The 27824-nt window shown below is 32.6% G+C and overlaps 1 protein-coding gene across 6 annotated transcripts in view; it reads left to right on the top strand.

Moving 5' to 3' along the window:
• Positions 1-27824, top strand: part of Spock3 (SPARC (osteonectin), cwcv and kazal like domains proteoglycan 3) — a 381013-nt gene that overhangs the window by 215831 nt on the left and 137358 nt on the right. For all 6 annotated transcript variants that reach the window (XM_010629857.3, XM_010629856.3, XM_033765453.1 and 3 more), the window contains one exon: positions 22125-22248. In XM_010629857.3, the coding sequence (XP_010628159.1) occupies positions 22125-22248 (124 nt within the window). The remainder of the gene's footprint in view (positions 1-22124; positions 22249-27824) is intronic.

Consider the following 27824-nt stretch of genomic DNA (forward strand, 5'->3'; position numbering starts at 1 on the left):
TATGCTTAAACATTACAAAATAATATATTGGAATTAACCTATCTGTATAATGAAATACTGTACACTTGATCTTACCCAACAGTCCAAGAAGTGATGATTATAAAATTAAATGCCTCTTGTGTAAGGATCTCATAGGTTGTATTTGAGCTGCCAACCTTGCCTGGAATCATTTCCTAAAAACCTGGGCTCAGAGATCTGCTTCCAACTTCTCCCAGGTGTTCTGGGCAGGCTTCAGCTCTTCAGGGGCTTTCAGTCAGTCCTAAGGTCTCAGTTCTTATGTCGCCATAGGAGTTGTGAGACTCATAGAAGACTCAAACGTGGAACTTTGCTCCCCTCAGACAGGTAACCTAACAGAGAGCAAGAGACAGTGAACGTCTAAGACACAGCCCAAAGTAGGAATCAGCTGTGGAGTGTGCTAGTTTAAACGTGCCCTCTTCTCTCAGAACTACCAGATGATCAGGCCTGGGTTCTGGCTACCCTCACAGCACAACCGTGTGGCTGTACATAGCAATACACATAGGTCCGTCAGTCTTGTGGGGTCACAGTTAACTTGGACTCAACACTGATGACAGGGATATCAACTAACCTGTGCTATCCTAGATTGTACAAAAACTTGTCAGTAGATGTTAGTACCTTAAAAATGTCAAATACAAATTGTGGAAAACAGAAAGGGAAGATCCTAATTATTTCCATGATTTTGTCCTGAAATTAGCAAAACTGCCATTGAAAAACACAACTACCTTATGAATTAGAGGATGAGAATGCAGAAACATTTGAAAAAGAAAAATAAGAAAAAGGACTAATTTCCTAAGTCCAGGACAAGAACATAGACTTGTTTGAAGAGGATTTATACCATAGCCTTTACAACTTTTCCCCTTTTTATCAATTAAGGCAAGACTCCTTCCAACCATACTCTAAGAGAAAAAAATATTACCAAGAAAGGAAAAGATTTTATAATCTTTTTCTTCGTATTTTCATACCAGTGGGTATTCAGCAGCTGAGATGGCCCACGATGATCCTAACCATTTGCTTCACACCTTTATGTGGCCCTTCCCCTTACGTGTGAACTAAACTCATTAGCTTGCTTCTAGTACACAGAACACAACAAAAGTAACGCTCTGTGATCTGGTTACAAGAGGAATGAGTTTGGGCTGTGTCTGAGACATTCACCGTCTCTTGCTCTCCGTTAGGTTACCTGACTGAGGGGAACAAACTTCCCTGTTTGAGTCCTCTATGAGTCTCACAACTCCTATGGCGACATAAGAACTGAGACCTTAGGACTGACTGAAAAAAAAACTGTTTAAAATAATATTTTAAATATATTTTAGTACTACATCAGTATTTAACCTTTTGCATCATTAATCAATATCTGTATCCATTGCCAAAGAAAATCTGGAAAAGTACACTTCACCAAGGGATTCTTGCCAGTGGTGTTTCTTGTGTACATTAAATTTTATTATAAGGTGTTTTTCCTGCTATGGTAGCTACTTCTTTATACCACCAGTATTTTCCATATAACAGTGACTTTAAGAGGAAAAAAAATATTTTGAATTGTGTATAATAATTTGATTGCTATTATACATTTTAGAATGTGTTTTTTACCTACTAAACTCAAATCTAATATGACTTATTTGGGATGTTATGCTCAAGACTGCTTTTGAACTATTTTAACAAGTTTAAGGATGTTAAATAAGGTCATGTTAGAAACTAGTCAGTGTTTACTGAGCTTGTCTTAGAGAAGGGGGAGAGAGAGAGGGAGAGAGAGAGAGAGATTAGCCATTGAACATTTCTCATCCTCCTTTCTTGGAACTTTTCCTTCCTTGATATATGCAGTATTCTATATGAATATTGCTTTTGATGACTTTAACTATTGGTACTGGACTGTAGTAATATGTATTTTCCAGTATTGTCAACCCTTTTCTCCTGTCTTCTAAACAAGTAAGCATTTACCTTATAATGTCACCTTATATTCTTTTTTCTCCATTCACATTTTATAATTTTTATTTTTATCATAAGTGTAAAACACTGTCTTCACATTCTTAATTTATATTCTAGTTCTTAATATTTATATTTATTTCTGAGTTCTGATTATAAACGTAGTTTTCTGCTAAACATATTTTATCCAGATTGATCATGATAATTGAAAATAATTATGATTTTATACTTCCTGTATTCATATTAGACTCTTTAGATATACAATCTTACATTTGCCAAATCAAAAGTTTAGAATATCATTCCTACAACTTATAAGTGAATAAGTACATCAATTTTTCCTTTACCAGCCTTTTTTTTTTCCTATGTTTACTTTGGTACCTTTATTGCTTTGGAACTTTAGTTTTTTAACTTAACAGGCGTTACCTCTGTCATTCTTTTGAGGATGTTACACTAATCTTTCAGAATCCATATCTTGTAGATGATTCTTTAAAAAACAATTCTAGTAAAAAAAAAATGAGCTCACATTACCACTGGGAAAATCTTTAACATCTTTACCTACAAATCAAAATAATCCAAACCCCTATTATTCCTTGTACCACTTTCTAGCTTAAAGAAATGTCTCTTTTAGCCAAACTAAAATGACTGTAGTTACTAAAATAATTTTCCAATTTTCAATAGAAATGCACTCTCCCTTTATAAATATTCATATCGCTCACAGCTTGACCAAATTCTACCACCAAATTCCAGTGTCTTTTATTCTCCATGGTAACTCTAGAACAAGCTAATTCTTTTCCAGGAAAAAAATATTACTAGTTGTAATCATGTAGTACATACCATTTGAACTTTATTCCAGTTATTCTTCAGGCCCATATGCTGTGAAATAATTTTCATGGCTTTTGTTCTGTTAATCATTTTGCCCTGGCAAACTTCCTGTTGAAATTTTCATTAATTAGTATACATTTGTACTACTAAAAATGTTTGAGGTTATAAAAGAATTCTCAACTAGATATTCATATCATGTTCTTTAAACACAGTTTACTAAAATTAATTAATTAAAAAGGAGCTAAAAAGTCTCTAAATGCTTTATGCCAAGCAATTGTCTTGTAAATAACTCATTATCAAAGTAAATGCACAATTTAAATTAGAAAATATTTTTACTGAATGATATGAAAATTGTCAGATGTCAAAATAAAAATATAATTAAAATCTAGCTAAATCTGTGTTAGTGGGAAATATGTCTTAGAACTTTATATATACAAAAGATGAAATTTTAAAAGTTTCAATTTATGTATTCAGCTCAAGAAATTAATGTAAATATGAAGGAAAAACTAAATTGGCATTCTAGGAACAAAAATCTTACAACATTACTTTCACTTATAAGACATGGAATAAATTCAGAGGAGTTATTTTGTGTCTCAATTTTCTAAAAGATGCATTGTTTAAAATTCAAACTCATTTCAAAGATAAAATGAATATTTAAATGTACAGTGACTTAATCATCATAATGTTGCTCATAATTTTGATGTTACTAGTAGAATTTATTCTTATTCTGCTCTTAAACAAAAGTGTAAAATTACGTGAACAATTCCTGAATTCTTTTATAAGAAAAGTGTCTTCCAGACCATGACTGGAGATTACTGTCTAACAATATGCACTTTAACAATTTTTGATAAAAGAAATGTATCTTACTGTCATTTTCCAAATATTAAAACACTGTTTAGTGACACATATTATGTCCTAATTTTGTCATCTTACATAAGTTGTGAACTTATTGAAAACTGACATGTTAAACAGTGCAAAGAGTAAGATAATTTTTTCATTGACAATAAATATATAGCATAAACTGAACACTCTGATGAAATTAGGAATTGCATGTGAATAGGAGATACTAATTATTATCAGTTACTCATGTTTCCTTTTAAACAGATATTTGTGAGAATGTACATTTTAGGTAATATTTTAGGCCCTTGGGCATACAAAACTGAATAAACTATGCAGAAGTCTTTGTTCTAAATGCATTTATATCATTTGAAGAAACATGATAAAATTTACATGAAGAGGTTTAAAAGTCAATATTAGGTAAAATAGTGTGGGTTATCCTGTATGTACACTAATCTATTATTTTAAAACAGTATGGCTTTTTCATTCCTGAAGGAAATTCAAAGGGTTTTTTGTTTATTTTCTCTCTCTCTCTCTCTCTCTCTCTCTCTCTCTCTCTCTTTTTTGCCATAAATACAACCAGGCAACCTAGAGTAGTGTGCTTTGAAAATTGTGTGTAAATGTGTTCATGTATCTATAAGAAGGGTGGTGGAGGAAGGCATTAGTGGAATCCCTAAAAATGCATATTATTTTTGAAAAATGAGAAATTGATATATTCATATATTTAGTAGCTAATTAGACTTTTATATTTAAAATTTAATCGTAATAAGTGATCTCAGCAATATTGCCAAAATATATTTTATAGAAAAAAATTGATTTCATGGAAGCATGTCTTGTAGGATAATGCATATTAACTTTCTTTTCTATGCTTCATTTTTTGATCACTTGACAGGAAATGCAAATGTTTTCCATAAGTGCCTTCTATGTTAATCTGAGTGTCTGACCTTTTCATAATGTGGCAATTTTCTCTTTAGTCATTTCCCCTTGATTTATCTTCTCTCATGAAAGGTTGCTGTTTTTTCACATTTTTATGTTGCCAGTGGAATTATTAAAGAGCTGTCAATCGAAACATGACTATCATTGTGCCTTTTTACAAGGATAGAATATTAAATAGAATTTATACCAATTTCATAGGAGTACCTCCATTCTATATTCAGTATACTTCTTTCTTCTAATGAGAGAGGAAAATTCTGTAACCAACAAAGATTCAACAGATTATCAATAGCACTAAAATATTAAGAGATTTGTTGACAAAGTTTGTGTATATAAAATTTTATTACTATTTATTTATTATTTTCTATTTCTATTTTGGTTAACCCTTAGTAAACCTATGCTTGGTTAACCTCTCCTTTTTTCCTCTGCCTGGTTCTCAATATTTTAAGAGAAAATATATTTTCTTCATGATATTATTGCAGTTATTTTACTTTACTGTTGAGGTGGTACATATCCATCCAGAAAATTTTTTCTTTTCAAAACAACTTTAGTCAGAATTATAAAGCAGTGAAATTAAATTATTAATTAAATGATTAGGAATCATGTGCAGATTTAAGGATTCAAATACTTAACATTTAGTAGAGTGTAAAAGAGTTACGCCTTTATACAAGTGTCTATTTTCCTTGTAAAAGATTTTAAAGTATATCATTCTAAAAAATTATCTAACTGAATGATAAACTCTACATTTTGCTGTGGTCATAATTATCACTTCAGAAATTGATGACTACCATATACATTAAACATTTTGAAATATATTTAAATTTCTTTTTAAAAATATATTCTTAAATATGCTTAGAATAACCATTCCAGTTGGCACTAGGGAGGGGATAGTTTTGAGGGAAAGATGTATTGTTAGGGCCTACCTCACTTTATACCAGAATAAAGGAAATAAAAAATTGCTTTTTTATTTAAATGAAGTAATGCATACTAAGGATATTAGACAGATATTTAGTGAGAAGGGGTTCTTGTCATTATAAATGACATCAATTTGAAAGTTTCTGGTGAAAATAATTACTGTACTTAACACTGCAGTAAATATATCTAAACTACAGGAATTTCCTTGTTCTTGGAATTATCTCACTAAAATCTTTTAGAAAATTGATCCTGATCCAAATTTAATGATGATTTGAGAGGGATTATCTTTTCATACAGTTATTTATCATATGTAGGTCATCTTTGCTAGGTGTTTCTGAAGTTCCATTTTTAAATTGAGTTGTTTGAATTTCTTATTGTTGAGTTTAAAAAACTTTTTGTATATCTGAATAACCACCCTTTCTCAGTTTCTTCATAATTAAATAATGACTGGCTTTTGCATTATTTTCACAACATCTTTCATAGAGTTAAAATTTATAATTTCAATGAAGTAAAAATAATTAGCTCTCTCCTCAATCATGCTGGTGATGTGACATCTAAAATATCATTGAAAACCCTGTGTTATTCAGACTTTGTTGTCTTTTAAGTGTACTATTGTATGTTGTACATTTGGATCTGTTTTCCATTTGGAAATAACGGTGGAAAACTTAAACTTTGCATTATTTCTACTATACGATTCTATTTTTTGCATGTGAATATTAAATTTTTTCAGAACCATTTGTTGCAAAGTATCTTTTCTACAGTAATTTTGTTCCTTGGTTAAAGGTCAGCTGACTATTTATGTGGATCTATTTTTTAGCACATTATTCTGTATTTTAATCGATTTATCTGTGATTTTCACCTTTGCTTGATTACTTAGCATTTGGGTAAGTCTTGACATCAGGAAATGTGGGTTCTCCAACTTTGTTACTTTTCTGCAATTGTTAATGCTATTTCTGTGACTTTTACCTTTCTCTCTACACAATTTTTACTATTAAATTTTTATTGTCTACAAAATGACTTGCAAGATTTTGATTGGGATTGCATTGAACCTGTAGATCAAGTTTGGAAGAACTGACATATTGATACTATTGAGCCTTCCTATCCATGAACATGGACTATATCTTCAGTTATGTAGTTTCTCTTTCAGCAAAAGTTTTGATTTTCCTCCTGTTTTTTCTTACCAAATGTGCAGCTAGAGTTGTCTCAAAAGTGTCAGCAGGACCTTATAATTTGCCCTATACATTCTTAGCTATTTCTTTGGCTTTGTTTCTTCCAGGCTTAAAAGCTATGCAGCTATCAAGATGACAGTGCCTAGTGCATATCAAAGGGCTTTAGATAACCCCTCTGTAGATTAATTCTAACTGCTGATCACAACTACAACTCTCTTCAGCTGGAAGTAGCCAGAGCTATCTTTGCCTTTTGCCCCCTCACAGCATTCAGGGGTATTTCTTCCGGGGGTGGGTATTGCAGATAGGTAAGTTAATTAGGTATCTGGTAAGCAGTTAGACAGGGCCACCCTCAAGGAGCCAACCCTCAAGGAGCCAACACAGCAAGCAGCCAATATGGAGGACAATCAAGACACATTCATTGTGGCCCAAATTGTAAAAGGAAAAAAAATCTTATACCCTTGTGCTTCTCCTGGGATAAATAGCAGTGATTGATACTATAAATAGGTATCAATAACCTGGGTGGGGTCCAATGTCTTAACCCAGACTTTCTAGGAAATAACCCTGACCCCCCACCCTTACTGAAAATTCCTTGTATGCTTGCTACATGACTTGTTCCCCAATTTGACACCCATTAAATCAATATTACCTGAGGGGTGAGGGTACTTGTAATCTTATTGGTTGGTCATGGTTTTGCCCCACCTCATACCCACCCAGTAATTTTCCATTGGGCCTTATAGTTTTGTCCCACTTGGTACCCACTTCACAACATGGCTTTGCTGTATAAACATCTTTGCAAAGTGAGGTGAACAGGCAACCCACTTTCTGATCCCTCTTCTGTCTCTTAGAAGCATTCTTTCCCTCAATAAATTTTTACTACACTTAAAAAAAAGGGGGGGTTCAGCAGCAGGAGAATTCCCACAAGACACTGTGCAAACCATCTGGACAATCACCTGAATGTGACTGTACAGAAGCACAAAATGAAGTCCAGGGTGATCAGTCCAAAGCATTTTCTAGTGGAATGTACTAATGCATCTTACCTTCATGCCAGGCAGTGAGAAAAAAAATGGTATTTTTGTTCACATTATTCACAACAATGTGTTTATAATGAAGAAGTCAGGGCATGAAGATTGCCTAAGGATTTAAGGAAATTTGATTGGAAGTAAAGGCTAATTTTTTTCAGTGTTTTGAGCAAGAGCCTAAACACTTTTGTGTGTATCCGGTAATATTCCAACCCCCAGCTCAGGCTTATGCCTGCTGAGACCAACTTTTAGATGGCTGGATCACAGAGTGGTCAAGAGACACTGTGATTTTCAGTGAAGACACAGAAAAAAGACAGCAACAAAATGACACTGTGATCTTCACTCATACAGCTGTTGTGAATATTTAGCTAGATTTACACCTAGGTGATCCAGTTTTAAGCTGCTAATGTAAATGCTAGTGCATGTTAGAATTTAAATTCTACCTCTTCCTTGAAATAAAATAAGAAAATGGTTGAGTATTGATTATTAATACTGCATCCTGGTACTCTCATTTTAATCCAGGGGTTTGTTTATTTTTGGATTTTTAAAAATTTTTCATACCGTATCATCTGTAAAAAAATATTTCATACCTTCCTTACCAATCTGTAAAAATTATAATTACTTCTTTGATGTTATTGTATTAAATAAGATTTGTAGTATAACACTAAAAATAAATGTTAAGTAGGTAATGTTCTTTTTAGTTTAACAAAAGGTCAGAATAAAACATTTGAGTATCACTAAGGTGGGTTTTTAATTTTATGGAAATTTGTTAATTGCATTATTATGTCTCATATAAATGTCAGTAGAGTGTATTTTAATTAATCCTTATCAATTATTCTTTTATATCTAATTTCTTGATTCCTACCTATACTGATTTTGGAATTTTAAAAAATTTTGCTCAACACAAATTGAAAATTAATGGGAAAATCATAAATTAAGAGAACAAATTATTTTCATGGAAGAATTAAAAATTTTCTATTTAAACCTATTGTAAAAGGGCATTCATCATTCAAATATTTAAAGTAAAGAATTAGTATTGGAACTTGGAATAGCAAATTATACATGGGGCATAAATTTGGAAGACTATTCAGAGTTTCAGTTCAATGCTATGAACTTAGCTCAGGTACAGTGAACTCTTTCTTTTGATTTCTGTACCCTGTTATCAGTCAATGCCATGGAGATTTGGGTGGTTCTTATAAAACACACACAAGTGATATAGATTACATCTTACATAGTCTTTTCAGAAATATTATGAGAAAATAAGTGTACTTTCTTTAGATAACTTTTAAAATATGACTCCAATCAAAAGGACATCCAGGAAGGGTTGCTTTTGTTTTTGTTTTTGTTTGTTGTTTCTTCTCATTTTAAAAAATGTACAGGCTATTATACTAGTCAAGTTTGTAAAGAATTGTTGTGGAAGGAAATCTCTGGAATTTTTCTCTAGCATGTTGTATGTGCACATGTTTGTCTATCCAAATTCCAGGTTGAAAGCTTTTATCTAATGATATGCTGTTATTAAATATAAGCTGTACTGTAATTCAGAGAATTTTCTCCCTCTGCCACAGGCCATCCTACATTTCGTTAGAGGGAATTTATTCAGACTGTCTAAATTTTATATAAACTCTAAATTTTGTCTTTTTGCAGAATGTGATGAACAAGTTCATTAGTTACTACATCACTAATTTCAAACCCAGGGATTTGTTTAAATCTAATTATGCCACAAGTACCTATTACTTTATCCTGATTTTCACTCAGAGGATGCAGTTGCTGTCATCATTATCAGAAGAGGTGTCACATGGAAAGGGAGGCAACATTTTAAAATGCTGTGAGAGATTCATGCCTGAAAACTAACACATCATCCAAGAAAATAGATTTCTAGTTTTCTTTTAGTCTATTTCAAATGTAACCTGGAGATCACAACCTGAAGCCAATGCCAAAAGTGGCAATTTTTAGTTAAAATATGCATAATTTTGTTCAGATCTCTGGGAAATTGAAGTCCTGTGCAGGTGACCACATGTGCTGCACGGCTGTCTGTGCTAGCAAGCTCCTGAGGCCCCAGAGGGTTCTCTGAGTTATTAAGTGTGAAATTCAACGAATCATTCAAAAACTAAATTTCATTTTCTTCTCATAGTCTGTCTTTAGTAAAGCTGCACCATTTATTCAACATCTGCTTTTCTTCCCGAGTGAAGGTTGTGTAAAATTTAGCTTCACCAAAGAGATTATTATATCCCAATTTTATTTTCTCTTGATGACGGTGATAGATCTCTCAGCAATAACATTTCTGTAATGAATTCTCTGAGCTTTGAACAAAGCTATGTGCTAATCATTCACTCATATGGTCATATAAATGCATACATATAGTTTCAAATAGAAATATGTTTTCTGACTTTCAAATAGGATATAGATGTATTTGCATACTTATTTAGTATGAGTTGCACAACAAAACAAAAACAGTGCCCCCCAAACTAGAGGAAGTTTAAAGCTTTCATGTGATTCACATTAGTGAATGAAGTAGAATAGATTCTGAATTTCTTTCAACTTAAAGGTTAGGAAATTCACAAGTTCAAAATGACTTTAATGTATAATTTCTTAAGAATTATGTTTTGCTTTTTTATTTCCTCACACTTTGAAGTCAAAAACTGAGGTTCTATGCTTGATGAACTTAGAGCAATTAACAATTTGAAAATATTAAAACAGTTGACTGATGTGACATCAGGAAGTCTTGAAAATAATTTTTACTCTTGTTTTTTGACTGTAGGAAAATATGACATTTTTATACTATTGGATCTATATTGATTCAAATATTTGCATGTATAATAGTGTTGTAACAGATTTACTCTCAATTTTCAGTGGTATGATCCAATAAAAATTAATTTAGTTTATGTATATGTAATTATATATTCATATATAGTTTATTTATATATTAAAACGATGGGAATTTCTGAAGGTAAAGGAGGGTTCTTTTTTGTGTTAATTTAGGGAAGAAAGCTCTATTTCGTAGCTTTACAGTTTCCCAAAGCAGAACCAGAAAATGAGGCCTATAGACAAAAACCTGATAACGATCAGTTTTTAAAGGGCATGATAACAAATAATGTTTTTTAAATGCTCAAAGAGTAGGGAGGGAACTCCAAAGATGAGTAGTATTTGATGAGCCCTAAAAATGATAGGAAACTCACTTTTCAGTGTCCATGAAAATTTTATTGTAAAACAGCTATCGTCATTTGTTTATATATTGTGTATTCTGTAAATAGGAATATATAGTTCTCTTTTTTACATATGTCATTGAGTTGCATAAACACAGACCTACATCTATTTTTATATCAAATAAAATTTTTGGGAATCAATTATTACAAAGTAGTTTGTAATGGAAAGTGATTAAAGAAATATAGAAATCATCAGTTTTTATAAAAATACATATGCAAATAAAAAATAAAGATCTTAGTATTTATCCCTCACAGGCCATCAGCATATATCCTCAGTTCATAACTTTCATGCACTACCCCATGGAATACTATATGACCTAAGCTAGGATAACCCATTTATATAACAAATATATAATCAAAATAAGATAAGGGAGACTTTTTTTTCTGTTTACAGATAAAGTAATGTAAGCATCAGTTTTGTCAAACAAATAGTCTAATACTATAAATGAACTAAAAATACAAGCAAGAGAGTACAAAAATTCTACTCTTTGACCTAAAGTCTACAGTGCTGTTGAAGTAATGTTAGAGCTGGGTGCTGGTTCTGGGATTTTCAGGTCCATGGAAATTTAGGCTGTGCTACAATAAGTGATTTGAATTTCCGTATTGGAAAACATTGTCAAATTCCTGAAGAACATTTTCCAGGCCAGTTTAACTTAGTCTTGAGAGCATACATACCAGAACTTAGAATTCAGGCCTAAAATTGTATTTACAGTCTTTTGGTCAGCAAAGTAAGAACAAGTATGACAAATCTCCAGACAAATTTCTAGCCTTTTGTGTGGGTTCTTAATAACAGAGTGGAGAATTCATGCACTATACTATACATTATGGCCTTCAGTTGCTCAGGCAAAAAAGAAAAAGATAAATACTTTTAGAAGGGAAGAAAGTCTACAGTATTTTTCAAAAGTATATTAGTATGAGATTGTGAAATAAATAGATCTTTTATCTTAAAATGCCACATGAAAAACAAGAACAAAGTTAGCTATGTTCTTTAAAAAAGTAATATTAAAAAAATCCAATAAAATTACTCTTACAGTTGTAAAGAAGCAAATATTTAATTTCCTGAATCCTTGCATCATAAATGAGTAAATGAAAGCATGTTAAAAATTCTAAAATGTAAGTCTACAAAAAGCTCTTGATAGCTTGTACCTACTAAAGAAAATAATATAAAATGCCTTGTCATGTTCTTTATGCTATGACGTAAAAACTATTAGAAAAACAGGACTTTATTTGAATTCAGTCAAATTCATTTTATTTATTCCATGCTAACTGACTGGCTTTTAGTGTTCAATCTAATGGCATTAAACAAGGACTAACATTTTTAAACATTTATCGAAATTTACTAAAAAAAAAAAAGTGCTATGTACTTTCTTCTTCTCAAGTGAGCAAAAAGCTGGGAAAATAGCCCTCATCATTAGTGCTTCAGCCCAGAGGTCTCATTTTTCCTGCCCTTCCTTTCTTCCTCTCTCTCTTCCTCCCTTCCTCCCTCCCTCCTCCCTTCATTTCCTTCCTTCCTTCTTTCTTTTCCTTGTTCATTCAGAGGTATTTACAGAGTACTTTTTGTGTCAGGCTTCGAGAACATATTAGAGAAAGAACAGTGAGTTGTGGTTACAAAGTGAAAAGGGAGGAAAGCATGTGAAGTAGTTTTGGAAAAACTGGCCAGTAAATTGCAGAAACAGAAAATTAGCTGATTGTTAGAACAAAGCCTACGAACCCCACTTCCTGAAACAGATTCCTGGTATTTGGTAATGGTCTCTCTCCTGTGGATCCTAAATTCCAAGGAGCTTGTATCTTCCCTTATACATCCTACTAAGCCTACCTACTCATCACTGTCATTGAAAATTCCTGCAGTGATCTCTACTTCTGAATGCAGAGGCAGAGAGAGGAAAACACCATTGTCTTCATCCTGTTCCCTTATCAACAGAATTTACAGTCAGGAATGGAATGTGGCTCAGTGGTAGAGCACTTGCCTAGCATGCACAAGGCCCTGGGTTCAAGCTCCATACTGAAAATAAATTTGCAGCTTCAGAGAAGTGCTGTTATCACTGGCATTTTAATTTTTATCTATAAAAACTGGCACTTCAGTCTTTCCAAGTGTAACACTGGTAAGTCTCCCTAAAAAAAAGAATCAGCAAAGTGAAAAAAAATGATGCTGTTATTCACTGAGAACATAGATGACAGGAAAGTCCTTGGCTGGGAAGCTGTAGCTGATTTCTACTTGCAGAAAAATCAGTCACATGTAGTTGAGGTCCCCTGTATGTACAGAGCACACAGTTCCAGATGAGCACATCCTTCTCATCTCTGATGTGCAGCATCTATCCCCCAGATTACAAAGGAACATACTTTCTCCCTCTAGATGCAAAGGAGTTGGTTAGGGAAAGATGCGCTGTGTGAATTTAGGCATGAGATTAATTAAGGCATCTTTACCAGACTCCCTTCCTGCAGCTTCTTTGTTGTGAGAACAGTGAGATCTTTCTTTGCTAAATATCCACCCTTAAATGAACTAAAGGACTGTCCCCCCAATGTGTCTATGGCCCAGTCTCTATTGCCATAAATATTATTTAATATGATATTAGCATTATTATCTTCTTATGGGGTAAAATATGATTAGGGGATTTTTGGAAGAGCAACTTATCCTAGATTATCAGGGTGACCCCGTATGCTGCCACATGTATCCTTTAAGAAAGATGCCACCCACAGGAGAAGGCAATATAAAGATGGAGTAGGGAAAGATAAAGCCATGCACAAAAGAATGCCTCAGCCACCAGAAGATGGAAGAGGTAAGGAATCGATTGCCTGTCACTCAGAGCCTTCAGAGAGGGTGTGGCCCTGCCAATACCTTGATTTCAGATATTTAGCCTCCAACTGAAATTAACTTCTGTTACTGAAGCCAGAAAGTCTTTGCTATTTCACTAAAGCAGATATAGGAAACAAAATCATCCTCTGTTTTAGCCACTGTTTTTGGAAGAATGATCTAATCAAAGGAAAATCAAAGATATGATTGGATGAATTGCACAGACATCAAAATGGCATGGACAGTCCAGATCACGCTGTGGCTAAATGCAATCTGTATACAGTCCCATGCTTTGTTGGCAGTAATATCTTTCCCTGCCAGCTGCCCTGGACGTACATGTGAATGGAGAAGCTGAAAGTGCCTAGAAGTATTTTAGGATGTGGAAGGTTGCCTTCCTAGCAGTGGATATATTATCTCCCTAGCATCAGAGCTAGGAGAAATGGCAAAAGGAAGGAAGGAAGGAAAGGAGGAGGAAGAAAGGGAGGGAGTGAGGGAGGGATATTAGACACAAGCACTTCTGATGGTTTAGTACGTGTCACAAGAGCAAGAAACAGCCTCAAAGCCAGAACAGAATAGAGCTTGTGTTAAATTAGAAAGAGTGACTGTTAAAACAGAGTTGATATATTATATGAAAAGGTATCAGTTTCAAAGGGAATATGAGGGAAAAGATCTTCATAGAAGACAGTTAAAAATAGTTTGGAAAAGAAAGGGCATTAATATTGAGGCCTCAGAGATGAATCTAGATTTGTGGGGTAAACTCTAGAATGCCCTTAGCACTTCCTGAACCGTATAAAAACCCCAGTCTGAGATAAATTGTTTTTCATTTTGGTTGCAAATAAATTCTAAACATTGTAAATTCAGTGACTCTATCTTTCTGATATTGCCAAAATGTAAAAGAGATCCTGAATGTATAATGCATTTATTAATGAGTAACTAATGAACACTCTCTAAAAAGGTAAAAAAGACCATGATTAAAAGATGAGAAGTAATTGGCAAAACAAGTAATAAGTAAAAATGATGAAAAGTTTTGGAAGGCTTTCCTGATTATCTTTTAAATATGGTACCAGTTATTAGATGACATTTCTTGAAGAACATTTGTGTGCCTAGCAAATCTGACCACTGATTACACAGTAGAGTTAACACATATTTGAAAGGGAATTATTTTAGGATAGAAGACAATATAGTAGAGAAAAAAAGTACCTCCAAGTAAAATATGTAGGCTTTCTGTTTAATTATATAAATTAGCTCTTAGCTTGAAATATACTGTCAGATATAATAAATATGCACTGAAGGTTTTGTTCCCTTTATTCTTTGTTTCAGCTTGTAAAGTGTACCCAAGAAAAACACAACTGCTTTTTATCCTTTTTATTTCTATAACTTCCTTTTCCAATAAAGCAATAAGCAATGAGAAAATGAATAATTATGACTTCCACAAAGACAGCACATGAAAGAAAAGCTATGTTTCCTTCTCTGAACTTTGGCTGGCCTTTAATGACTGTTTTCTTAAATAAAATGCAGCATTTATTTGTTAAATGCTTCTGTTAAAGCTGTCAAGGCTAGTTTTTGAATAACAGTTAAAAACATTTCCTGGTGTTTACAGTTGTACAAAAATCAAAAGAATTTTTTGTGAAGACATTTTAAAAACATGAAATATATTTTGAATGCTCAAAGTATTTTCTCATGTCTGTTGAAAAATATTGCATTACGAATCATCTTCTTTTAGCTGGAATATCATTTTCCTTTTAAATTTCATACCTGTCACTGTTATTTTTAAACTGTAAATGTATTTTTCCAAATATAGAATTTCCTTGATCTTTTAGAATCACATTTTTTGTTAACTCACACCTTAGTTCATACTTTCCTCAGTGCTGACACTACAGAGCTACTTAAGGTTAAAGAATTACATAATCAATGATCCAAAGGTTGTTTTACTGGGGAACATTAATAAATGAAAAAGCAGGACTTTCTTAATTTAATTTAATGTCTTACCCCCCCATCTTCTATCTGCCTTCCTGAAAATTGAACCCAGCAATATTCTATCACTCAACAACATCCCCAGCCTTTTTAATATTTTTAGAGTGTTTTGCTAAGTAACACAAGATGGACTCAAATTTGAAATCCGCCTGCCTCAGCCTCTAGTAGCTGGGACTACTGCTGTGTATAACCATGCTTGGCCCTAATTGTTGTGCTAAATATAGTAATTTAAACTTGGTAAGTCTTCTCATATGCTCATGTTGGATTAGAAATACGCTTATCAATTCAAATTAAAAATGAAACAATGCATTAATTAATCTTAAAGATTTATAGAAATGAAGTTATATTGTTCAATTAAGTTTATATAAATTTCAAATTTAGTTGCAGATAGTCTTTAGATAATATATGACAATGGCATACTTTTAAAAGTAAAATATGAGATAATGAGTCATTTTTAATCTGTAAGTCAAGACTAATGTAGAATTACATTGAATATTAGAATGGGGTTGTCTGTGGCACTTAAACTTTTATTTGAACATTTGTTAAAGAAATGACTTGAACGATAAAATAAGAAGACATTTTAAGTCCATTTCTGCCAATTACAAGTACCAGAATCTCAAGGAAGGTCATTAACCTCTTAGTTTTTATCTTCCTACCTTCACAATTTACAGTATGATTCACACTGTATGAAATTACATGATATTACAATATATGTATTTATTTCATCTTAGGCTATGAACAGGTATGGAATTCTAGACTGGAATTTTTTAAAATACTGTGCTCAATTCCCAATGCATTGTTTCATAATATTTTATTTTGGGGAGTCATAAAGCATAAAAATACTTATTCCCCAAACTGGAATTATGTGGAGTTATTAATTAAGTAGTTGGTTTGGCATAAACAGGATCATGAATTTCCAATCTATTGTCATGTAAATTGATGGAAATAGATTTATCAGCATTTGTAGTCCATGACTATACTAAGGATGCTTCATATTTTATTCAAGAAAGATCATTTGCAATGGAATGAAATTTTTCCATAGTATAATTGAAGAATATTTTGTTAATGAAAATAATGCTTGGGATTAAATATGCAAAAACAGTAAAGCCTTAGATCATCACAACCTGAATTCAGTATACTTACACTTTATATATTTCACACCTACACCTATGAGGCTCACTCAATCCATTGGGCTCACATTGGAAAAGACATCATAAATAAATATGCTTCTGTAACACTTGTCTAGTTTCACATTTTTAAATTGTTTTTTGGTGTCCTCAGTAATTCCAGATGTCCTTACTATTTATAAAGAAGTTACTTCATAGTGCATATTATTCAGATATCATTATAACTTCACCATAACTCAAATCTCTTGATGTAATAGAGGTTTAGAATAGTATCAGTGAAACATCCCTAGAAAACTGCTGTCCCTAAATTGTATTGTGGTCAACATTCAAATGCATAGATCCTTGAAATAAGTCTAGATGGAATTGTACTTTTTCTAAGTAGCAGCATGATTCTGCAAACATTGTTTTAAGATTAGTTCAACAAAAACAATTCTCATTTTAAATTGTTTGCTTCTATTTAAAACATCAGAATTTAATTTTATTCCTCTGTAAAGCAGGTATTCTAAATCACTATCTACTTTGATTTCTTGATAATATTACAACTGTTTGTTGGCTTGGAAAGCATAGTTAATGATGAAAGTGTATCATTAATCAGTTATCAGGATATATTCACTTTGTGTTAGAAATATCTTTAGAAGATACATTTTATTATTCTTACTTAGCACATCATTTTAAAATATGTTTAGAAATGGACTTTTCTGTGGGAAACTTTGTTCTTCATAAAATATGTACAATAGGTTATTTTTATTCATATTGCAGATTAAACTACGCCAACTTATATAATATTCATTGTTTTATAGTTATGCTGTTAACATTATTTTGTAGTATAAATTTTTATACTCAGAATATTTTAAATTATGATACATGGTTCTTACTCTTATTTCAGTGCTCAAATTACTGACACACAGAGTGCAGAATCATTTAAAGTAATTAGTAGTTACTGTAGTTTTAAGAAGTTTTCTATCCAATTTTCAAATAATTTATTCTGTTCCTCTTACAAGATATTTTGCTGCATCCTGCTAATGCCTTCTGTCCTTCCTAAGACCCATGGCGAGAGAGAGAGAGAGAGAGAGAGACAGAGAGAGACAGAGAGAGACAGAGAGAGACAGAGAGAGACAGACAGAGGGAGAAGCTTTGTTTTCTGGGGAGTACTGGGGAACAGGGAAGAAAACATGACTTGGCAGACCTGCCTTAAGAAAGAATTTTACCACAACACTGCAAGAATTTAAATTACGTAAAAGAATTTAAATGCTACATATATTGAGCGAACAAGAAATGTTTCAAGTTTCCATTAGTTGTGATATCACATCATGACTGTATTACTTTGTATATTGTTTTATTAGACTAAAGTCAATTTGTGTTGAAGCTATCAGTAAGAATTAATATTGGTGCATATAGAAAAAGAACAAATACTTTATGCCTAAGAAATTAACATAGATACTGATTATTCCCTTTCAAGGTGAATATATAATATATTATTGGCTAATTTGTTATGTTCGCATTTTAAGCCCTTGGTAACTGAGAATGTCAAATATATCAAGTCAAATGCAGGAACAACAATATTTTAGAAAAATAAATATTCACTTATGCTGTCATTGTTTATGATTTATTGATGTACTTCAAAATTGTAGTACAAGTATTATCTAATTTTAAATGTATTTTCATCAAAATCGCGTGGAAGCGTCACTTACCTTCTGTCATCTGTGATCACATGACAAAGCCCTGTTCATGCCTATCTTTCACCATATGTTAATGGCTATGCTTAACAGTTTGACCTTTATTAGTAATTTTTTGCCATAGTCAACCTCATTCTTCACCAAATGATGATACAATCAAGTCACTTGGTAACACTCAATTACATTCTAAAATCCTAACATATGGCCAGTATGCAATATCTGTGCCATTGAGTGCTTTCATATAAGTGGTTTCATAAATGATTGATAGATTCATAGATTGCCCAGTATCAAGTGATACATAATGATGAAGGCTATCATTGTACAAGTGAAGAAAGTAAGAAGATGGGATGTTATTAACTTCTCAAGACTGATTAATGATAAGGTTAAATGTGAAACAAATCAAATTTACTTTTTTCTCTATTAATCATTTAGATAACATCATCCATCCTCTTCCCCAAATTGTTGTACGCTTCCAAAACATGGAGCTTTAGTTCACATTATACCATGAAGATGCATAACACGAGTAACCAAAAAGAAACTAGATTTTAATTGATTGGATGTTGAAATTATCAGAGAAATAAGAAATGGTTGAGTTTTCATATGAAATTGACACCAAAAATATGTACTGAAGACTAGAGGATAAAGTATACTAGAATGAAAGTTAATTTGGAGCCACTACTATTTCGGGTAATAAGGAGATAGTATAACTCAACTTCCTGGGAATGAGTCATGTAAATGCACACTAGCAATAGTATAGATTCTTTGTCATTTTAATTTTCCAGCAATTAGAAACATAACAGTTATACAGATAAGGAACTAACTTAGTGCTTTGTATGGGAAAATTCAAAAAAGAAAATTCTGAGAAAAAAAACAAAGTGACCCTGCTTATCTTACATTATCATTTAACATTTCCTTTCCCTGGACTCAAAAACTTTTTTTTTTCTTCCTATAAGAAATCATGATGCCAATACAAAGTAGATAAAATGTTAACTCAAATGCTCAAACAAAATCTCTTTGAAAAATAGTTCTAAAGGCATATATTTCAAAATTCTTGTAGGAAGAGTTATTTCTCTTGTTGTTTTGGTCACTTTGAGTATTGAATTTCAGTAATGGAAGAAATTTTTATTGTTCTATTTGATAATTCAAGCTAACAGTAAATTAATTTTTCTATGTTAAAAAAAATTAGATTTTCCCTCAAATGGCAAAGACCTTTTCTGTACCTAAGGTATACAGAATAATATGCCTACTGATACTCTTCCAGATCTACTTTTTCACTTGTCATTTTCCAGTTACAGCTGCCAGGTAACCATGATGGTAACCCGAGCTATGTTTCCTTAAGCACATTTTTTGGTCCATCTTGGGCTGTAAGATTCTTCCCTGACTTAATGTCACTCTGGAAAACACATCATCCTCCCTAAAATATGGCCTCAGAATTTAACTAAAAAGCAGAAGATAAACTCTACTTACATATGCTGTCATATTAAATATAATGCAGGTATTAATGAAATCTTAGATATTTTCGGTTACAGCCACATCTACTCTATTAATCTTGCTTAAGCACAAATATTTCAATAGACAAGGATGTAAATAGCACATAATTCTGGGAGTGTTGCTTATGCCAAACCAAGCAAATTTTGAGTCACAAGATACTTTGGGATAACAGGGCTCTGTAAATGAAAAGCTCCCGTCCATGGTGAACAGAGATATGGTTTTCAAGTGGACAAAAGGAGCACATATCACTGCTAGGAGTGCACTGTACGTGGTCTGCAAGATGTGCAAGTTACACAGCTTCACACAGCCCCACTGTTGCCTGAGTCCTGCCCAGCTGCTGCATTAGAAATAATCACCGTGACTTAGAACTGCTTGTGCCCTGATAGTAAATCAGTTTGTTTGCCCAAGTGTATGCTGTGTTATAATGTTGGTTTAGTTTTCAAGTGTAAAAGCTTTGTTTTCTCAATATAAGTACTCTATTTAAAAAAAAATAAAGGTCATACATTCCATGTTTATTTCCATTGATGCATATTAGTGTGTTGGTAATTATTTGTAAATTTGTAGAATTAACCAATAAAATTCTTAGAAAACACTTTTAATTGATTAGAAACCCAAACTTGGTAATACCTCTCCTAATGTATCCAAAAAACAAAAAAGTTATTTAAATTTTATGTCTTGTTTTTATTTCATGAACAGAATGCACAGTGCTAATATTTTGTGTTTGTTGAATTTCTGGAACTCATCAATTTTTTTCCTTATTGAATTTATTGGTACATTTTAGGGATACAGTATAGTTACATTCATCATTGGGATCTTGTACCTTTACATGACAGGTCTTGGTTCTCATTTTTTCCCCACACCCCTGCCCTCCCTTCACCCCTCCTCTCCTCCCCATTTACAAACCCTTTGTTTCTTTTCTCATATTTTTTTCTTTTCCCTTATTAGCTTTCCCTTACCCTTCCGAGCTTATCAATTTTGAAGTGGTATAAAATAATATTTCAGAGTTTTCAGTGTCCTGTGCCAGTTGTTCAATCAGAAATAACACTACAATTATTTTCCCAATTGTATCTATTATGGGATGAATTATGAGACACACCAAAATTGTAATGTTGCCATTTAGTGTATTTCACAAAACTGAAATGAAGAAAATGTCCCTGGAGCTCTGGAAGTCTTTATAAAAATTATATTTAGGACGGAGGGGCGGGAGAGGGAGAGGGAGGAAGAAAGATCTTAATCTCCATCTAGATTTTACTAAATTTGCAATAGAAAATTTAAATTTATTTTCCTGCAATGAAAATCTTTACAATGCTAATTAAAATATCAGAACTACATTTTCTTAAGTTTGACTTTTTTATGAAAAGTCAAATTTTTCTAGTAAAACATCATCCTGACAAGGCATCTAATTACTCTCTCCATAGACCAAAATTAAGAAGGAATACTGAGTTATTCTAAATATTAAATGTTTTCCTATAGATCTCCTACTGTTTTCCTTTCAAAACTTTCCCAGCCCCAGGTAAATTGTTCACACAAACAGAGAAAGAAAGCAGTTAAATGAAGTTTAGAAATAAGTTATTTTAAACTTAGGAAAAAGATAATGAGTTTTCCCAAGTTATTTTAGATGAAAGCCGAACAGATCCATTTTGAGAAATTCCTACTCCACAAAAGGGGATGTATTATCATTAAACCTACTCATTTGGCTCTCTAACTACTAGGAGGTGCTAGAAAATCACACTTCTGTATTGTTGTTTTCACTAAAAGTAAGCTGCTCTTGTCTTTAAGTACCAAATCAATTAGGTGTCTTTTTCATATTGTTCATACGGGAATTACAGGGGCAGCACGAAGAGGGTACTGGATGCCAGAGCCCTGTACTACCAAGGAGGAGGGCTGCTGTTCCGGTGGCTCTCAAAAACGCATTTCCTAACTATGCTTTAAAACCAAAGAATCCACACAATGAAATCTAACCACAGTCTACATGTGACTACCAGAATATTTTAAGGAATATATTCTTGTTTTCTGAGGGGCACAGTGAGAGACGTGAAACTGAAATTATAACGAACATTGTGTGGATTAATGCACTGAAAATGAGAACAGAGGTTCCTGAGCTGATTCATCTAAAAGACTTTGTATTACAGGGAAGAAAAGAAATGTTAATATGCATATGTGTTTTTAAATGCATGAGGTATGGGAGTTTTCTTTCTTATCTTTGCTTTGTTTTGTTTTGTTTTTTAACAGTATGAAAGAAGCAGGAATAGGTCATAAGCAGGAGAAGGGGCTCACATCGCCACCCTGCAGTCAGTGCCCGATGGTCTACACCAGCCCTGTGTGTGGTTCCGATGGTCATTCCTACTCTTCCCAGGTAAAGAGAGCCACATTCGTTTAATATAAAATAAGCAATGCATATTTATTAGTAAGTAATTAAAATGATTGCTTCTTCAATGTGGTTGTCCATTTGATTTATTGATTCAACTTTTAAAATAAAATGAATAATCCTGCTGGCTAAGAATATGTCAATGCATATTAGTTTCTTTTTTAAAAAGTTAATTTTATTGGTACATTTAATGCAAACAATATAATGACATTCACTGTTATAAATCTGTACCTTTTCATAATCCATCTTGGTTCTTATTTTTCCCCACTCCCCTGCCCTCCCTCAACCTCTCCCTCCCTCCCTATCTATAAAGACTTTGTTTACATTATTTTTCATTTTCTCATTAATTCCATTCCCTTCTTTTAAATATTAGAATTCTTAAAGTGTGAAATAGTAAAATTGTGAATACTCTGATCTTTTAAATAGTAAAACCAAGGTTTCCTTTGTTCCTTCTTTGGAAGATGTCAGAATAATATTAGCTGGCTGTTAAATAACAGTTTAAAAAGTTATTTTTATAACAACAATAGGTGTTGCAATCTGGTATTATTGAAGGCTGATAAGACCCCCCAGTCACCTGACCAACAGTAAGGTGGCAGGAAAAAAGAGACCGATCTTAATACGTAAATGGAGGAGTCAGGATGGCCCAAGCTCTTAGCAGGCTAAGACTGTCTCCTGGAGCTCGTCACTGTTCATTGAACATGCAGCTTCTGGGTTTATTTTTGTTTTTTGTTTTAGTACCAGGAATTGAACTCAGGACATTGCGCTTTTGAGTCAGGCATGGTGCCAATGAACTAAATCCCCAGCCCTATTTTGGGTTTGTTTGTTTGTTTGTTTGTTTGTTTGTGTTTTAATATACAGATCCTCTAAGGGACAAGGGGCTGTGCAGGGAACAATGGAGTGGGGGAGACTGACACCAGCAGAGTCCTAGCCACAAGGGAACAAGACATTCTAGGAGGAACAGATCATTGATTAGGAAGAAATTGATTTTTCCCACAGATTAATTTCTTCCTGCCCAGAAGTTTTGTGTATGAGTCATGCTGCCCTTAGCTGCGCTATTGTCTTGCCTTCCAAGACATCACAGGGCCAAGGATCACTGAGATCTCTCCTGTAACCAGTGGTGTGGGAGTTGTTCCTTTTCCACCCGCAAAATGCTGGCTCTTCAGTCAAGCTATTGTGAGCTAATGTGCAAACTCAGAGTTTTAATATGAAAAGTCAATCTAAGAGTATGCAGCTCACTCACGGTAGTGTCCATCACTGGTACTGCACTCCTTTTAAAAAGTTTAATATCATCTTCTATATCATCTCATTTTCACCTGAAAAAAAAAACTTTACCGGGTAAGAACACTATCAGAAATGTATAGCAAGCCTACAAGTTTATTTAACATCAAAGGCTAGATTTGGTGTCATCTGTGCTTGTATTATATCCGTTCATTTTTATTACATTACCTTGCCTTCCTAGTTGACATCACGCGTTGTTAAAATATTTAGGAGTTTTTGGTGGAGGGGGAAAGGGAGGATGGGAGAGTGGGGAAAAAAATAAGAACAAAAATAAGTCATGTAAAGGTCCAATATACCAATAATAAATGCAACTGTATTGCATATCTAAAATGTACCAATACAGTCAGTTCATAATTTTAACAATTTTTAGTTGTTTTTAAAAACTTCACATTGTTGAGTTTATTTTATTATGTGACAGAAAGGAATATACACTTATAACCTCTTACCTGAAACCTTCAGGGTTGGATATAGAAAACTGATGAAGGAGGCACAGGATCTTCTGGCTCTTAAATTACTATTCTTTGTCAATAGAGGATGAAAATCATGATAAGGTAGTGTGAGCAAGCTTTGGAGTCCTTGTGGTTTATTGCAGAGTAATGGTGAGCTCTAAATTCCATATTCAGTATGGTCAATGAAGTAGCCTGCTCGACAGATTTTAGTTTCTTACCTGGGTAATCCTGAAACGAAAGCTAGGCAGAGGCCAGATATTATCAGCCTTGGTTTCAGGAACACACAGAAAGGACAGAATACAAATACTGGTCTTCAGGCCCTCCTTCATGATTTTGAGTTCTGCATATCCTGAGTTTCTTCATTATTGTATTTCAGCTGCACAGATGAAGTTATATATGATATCACCATTAGGTAACTTAAACTATATTACGGGCAGGAGGTGGGCATTATATGGTAAAGGGGTTTTTCGGAAGACTTTAGTTAAAAAGTATAATCAGGATACAATTTTCAAATTATTGCTTGTTAGACAAAGTGACTGATTTTGAATATTTCACTGATATTCACCCTCAGAGATACTTTTTTCTAGAAATTTTGAGCAGAGAATGTAAAAGCTTTACACATGGAAAGGCAAACAAATTACAGAAAAATAGGTTCACTTGAGAAATATATTAGAATAATCGTGTTTTTCATAAGTATTTTTGTAACATTGTATATTTTCCTGTTAAGAAAAGGAGTGACATCCTCGAACTGTATTCAAAAATCGTTCGTTTTAAAAAAAAGCCAATGATTTCTGAATTCTTTGAAATTCAGTTCTGCCAGAAAAATCAAAATATAACTCTGTTCGAGTTTATTTGAGAGGTAATCACTCCTGAAAGTGACACAAAAAATGAAGGTCTTTGTTTCTTTACTTCAGGCAAACTCTATTTTGATTGGATTGTCAAGCTTCAGTAAGAACTGGGAATTGTTCCCCAATGCAGCATGTGTGTTAGACCATGGATATATTTGTCACTTTATGTAAATTGTAGTATTCACTTGCAGTGAGCACAATCCATAAATGACAGTAATGTTTTACAACTGAGTAGGATAGCTATAATGTAAACTCCCTGAGGAAGACAACAGTAGATTATTTTAAATTCTTTTCTGTCATATTTAATCATCCAGTGCTTAGCAGTTGAACTAAACCATGGTGAATTTCCTAGAAGTGAGCATTGCTTATAAAACTGTGTGTGCGTGTATGTGTTTACTTGTACACACATGCATAAACAAGCATGAGCACATTGAGGTAAGGGAATAGGTTATACGTGTTGCCAAATGCAGCTCCAGAGATAATGCTTGAATTTGTTTGGGACAGAACTCTATGCATAGACACTGAAAAGCTTCCCAGATGATTTTTATGTCTTCCACTATCATATTCCTTTATGTTATTGTCTTCAAATTCATATACAGGGGCCACGGATTTAGCTCAGTGGTTCTGCCACCTGCCTTGCAAGTGCAAGGTCCCAAATTTGATCCCTGGTACCAAAAACAAAATTCATATACATAAGAATATGCCTATATATGAATATGCCTATATATGAATTCAAAGATAATAATATATATTATATAAGTATGTAATATATAAGTATATAAACCAGAATAACGTGAGCTTTAAAGAAACTTTCATCATACATTGTGATATGATGATAATCCATTTTAAATTGCAACAAACTGTGTTTTATTATTTTTGTCATTTATTTTTCCATAACTGAGGCATGATGTTAATTGCTCTTAATATTTGTTAATTCTAGTGACTGTATGCAGAGTTCTAAGGATATATAATTTGTGATGTATAATGATTATAAGTTTGATATGCTATATGTTTGTATTTAGTATTTTATTTTCCCATGTCTCTTTCTCTGAATACTTTGCTTGAGCTGAGAATATTTTGCAGTTGGAATATCCTCTATTGGAAATAGATGTGCACTCTTTCTATTTGAACTTTTTAAAATTCAAGCTTCGTTTGATTTTTGGCTCGGGTATATGGACTTGATCATGATTATAACCCCAATACATTATCATGACCATGTACTTGGAAAAGCTTTTATTAAAGCACTGAGTATCAGAAGAATGGCATGGATAACTATATAATAATATCTCAGATATGAAAATAATTTAATAGGACATTTAGGTCACTATGCCCTTCATATGGTGTTATATATGTGAGATAAACATCTGTAACTGAAAAGAGTTTAATTGTAAGGAATGCTTTCCTCTCTAAATGTTGATTTGCCTTTTAACGCCCACCATCCTTACCCAAAGGAGGATATTTTGAAGCACAAATATATAATCTTTCGTATTCAGTGACTGGGAAAACATGACTTTCTAATTTTGTCATTTGAAATACAGCAAGAAGTTAAAAGACACCTGCAAAGTATCCTGAAGGGTAAAATATTTAAATTTATAAAACTATACCTCCAGTGTTTTAGAATTATATCACACCTTTATTAATATTGTATCTGAGAGATTTAACATTGATTTCATTCAAATCCACCCCTCTGCTTTACATAGATTTGAACCATATTTAATAAAACTATGACAATAACCCAGTGAAGAGTTTTTAGGAGCCAGAATAGTGCCATTCAAGTGAATATAAATTTTACATGATAAATAAGCTTGAAGTCACTTATGAGTTTTAAATGTTCAACCTGCTGTGGGCACCATAAATTCCCTGGAGACTGATAAAGAGAGAACTTCTAATGTAATATATATTTTTTGTGGACCAACAACTATTCATTCAAAAGATATGAATTAATATGCTCTTTATTTGTTAATATTACATATTAGTGTTAGATGTCATTATCAGTTAGAGGTGAAATGATATTTTTATCAGCTGAATTTGCAAAACTAAAAAGTAATGAATCATACTTTTATTTCAGGGAAAATATAGCACATGCATAAATTTTAATTATTTTGCTCTTCGATTATGTATTTTTTTCTTGATTAAGATTTATATGTATGGAATATTAGTGTGAGAAATTTAGTGTTTCATATTTCACCCTTTATAATTGATTATTAGTATATCTAAATGTGCACATATTTATGGAAATAGTAATTTATAACCATGAATAATTTTTCTTTTTCAGAAAGGAAAATGAAGTATGTGAAAATTGATTTTAAACATGAGAATTATGTGATATTTTTAAGAGACTGTTTTGAAAACTGTTTTTGTTAGTGAATTTTGACTTTTCAATTACAAATAATTCCACCTTCCATTTTTGTGGGAATAGAATGCCTTGCTTCTATATTATTTTAGTGACTAAATTATTTTTGCAAATTGTATTATGTTAAAAAATTCAACTTTGTTTTCATAAGGTATGTTCATGAGTTATACTAGAAAGTCTGGTATACTGTAGAATTTTTATCTTTGGAAAATATTTTGTTGCACTTAAGTGGGCACACTGTTTCTCATTCTATACCTGTTACTTGCCCTTACTTCACTTTCAGGAATATGCTTTGTTAATTACTTAGTATCTCCCTTTCAATAACATTAATATAGATATATGTTCATTTCTTGGTCTATTCAAAATTTTTGAATAAGCACTTTCAAATAAGTAAGTTTAGAGCAAATTTTTACTAAATATAAATTGATGTGTTTTTGAGGATGTAATTATTAACTATATGTATGTGACAGTTGATTTTTTTTTTGAAAAGCATAATGACTTACAGGGTTTATATAATTTTATTAAATAATTTATATGTTAATTTCCTTCATTATTTTGATATAATTCCTTTGCAATATGAAAATTGGATAGCTGACATTTCTTTTCACACACTTTTCTTTGAAATAACATGTTCAT

Source organism: Fukomys damarensis, unplaced genomic scaffold (genome assembly GCF_012274545.1).
Source record: "Fukomys damarensis isolate Sample0158 unplaced genomic scaffold, DMR_v1.0_HiC HiC_scaffold_18, whole genome shotgun sequence".
NCBI classification, from domain to species: domain Eukaryota; kingdom Metazoa; phylum Chordata; class Mammalia; order Rodentia; family Bathyergidae; genus Fukomys; species Fukomys damarensis.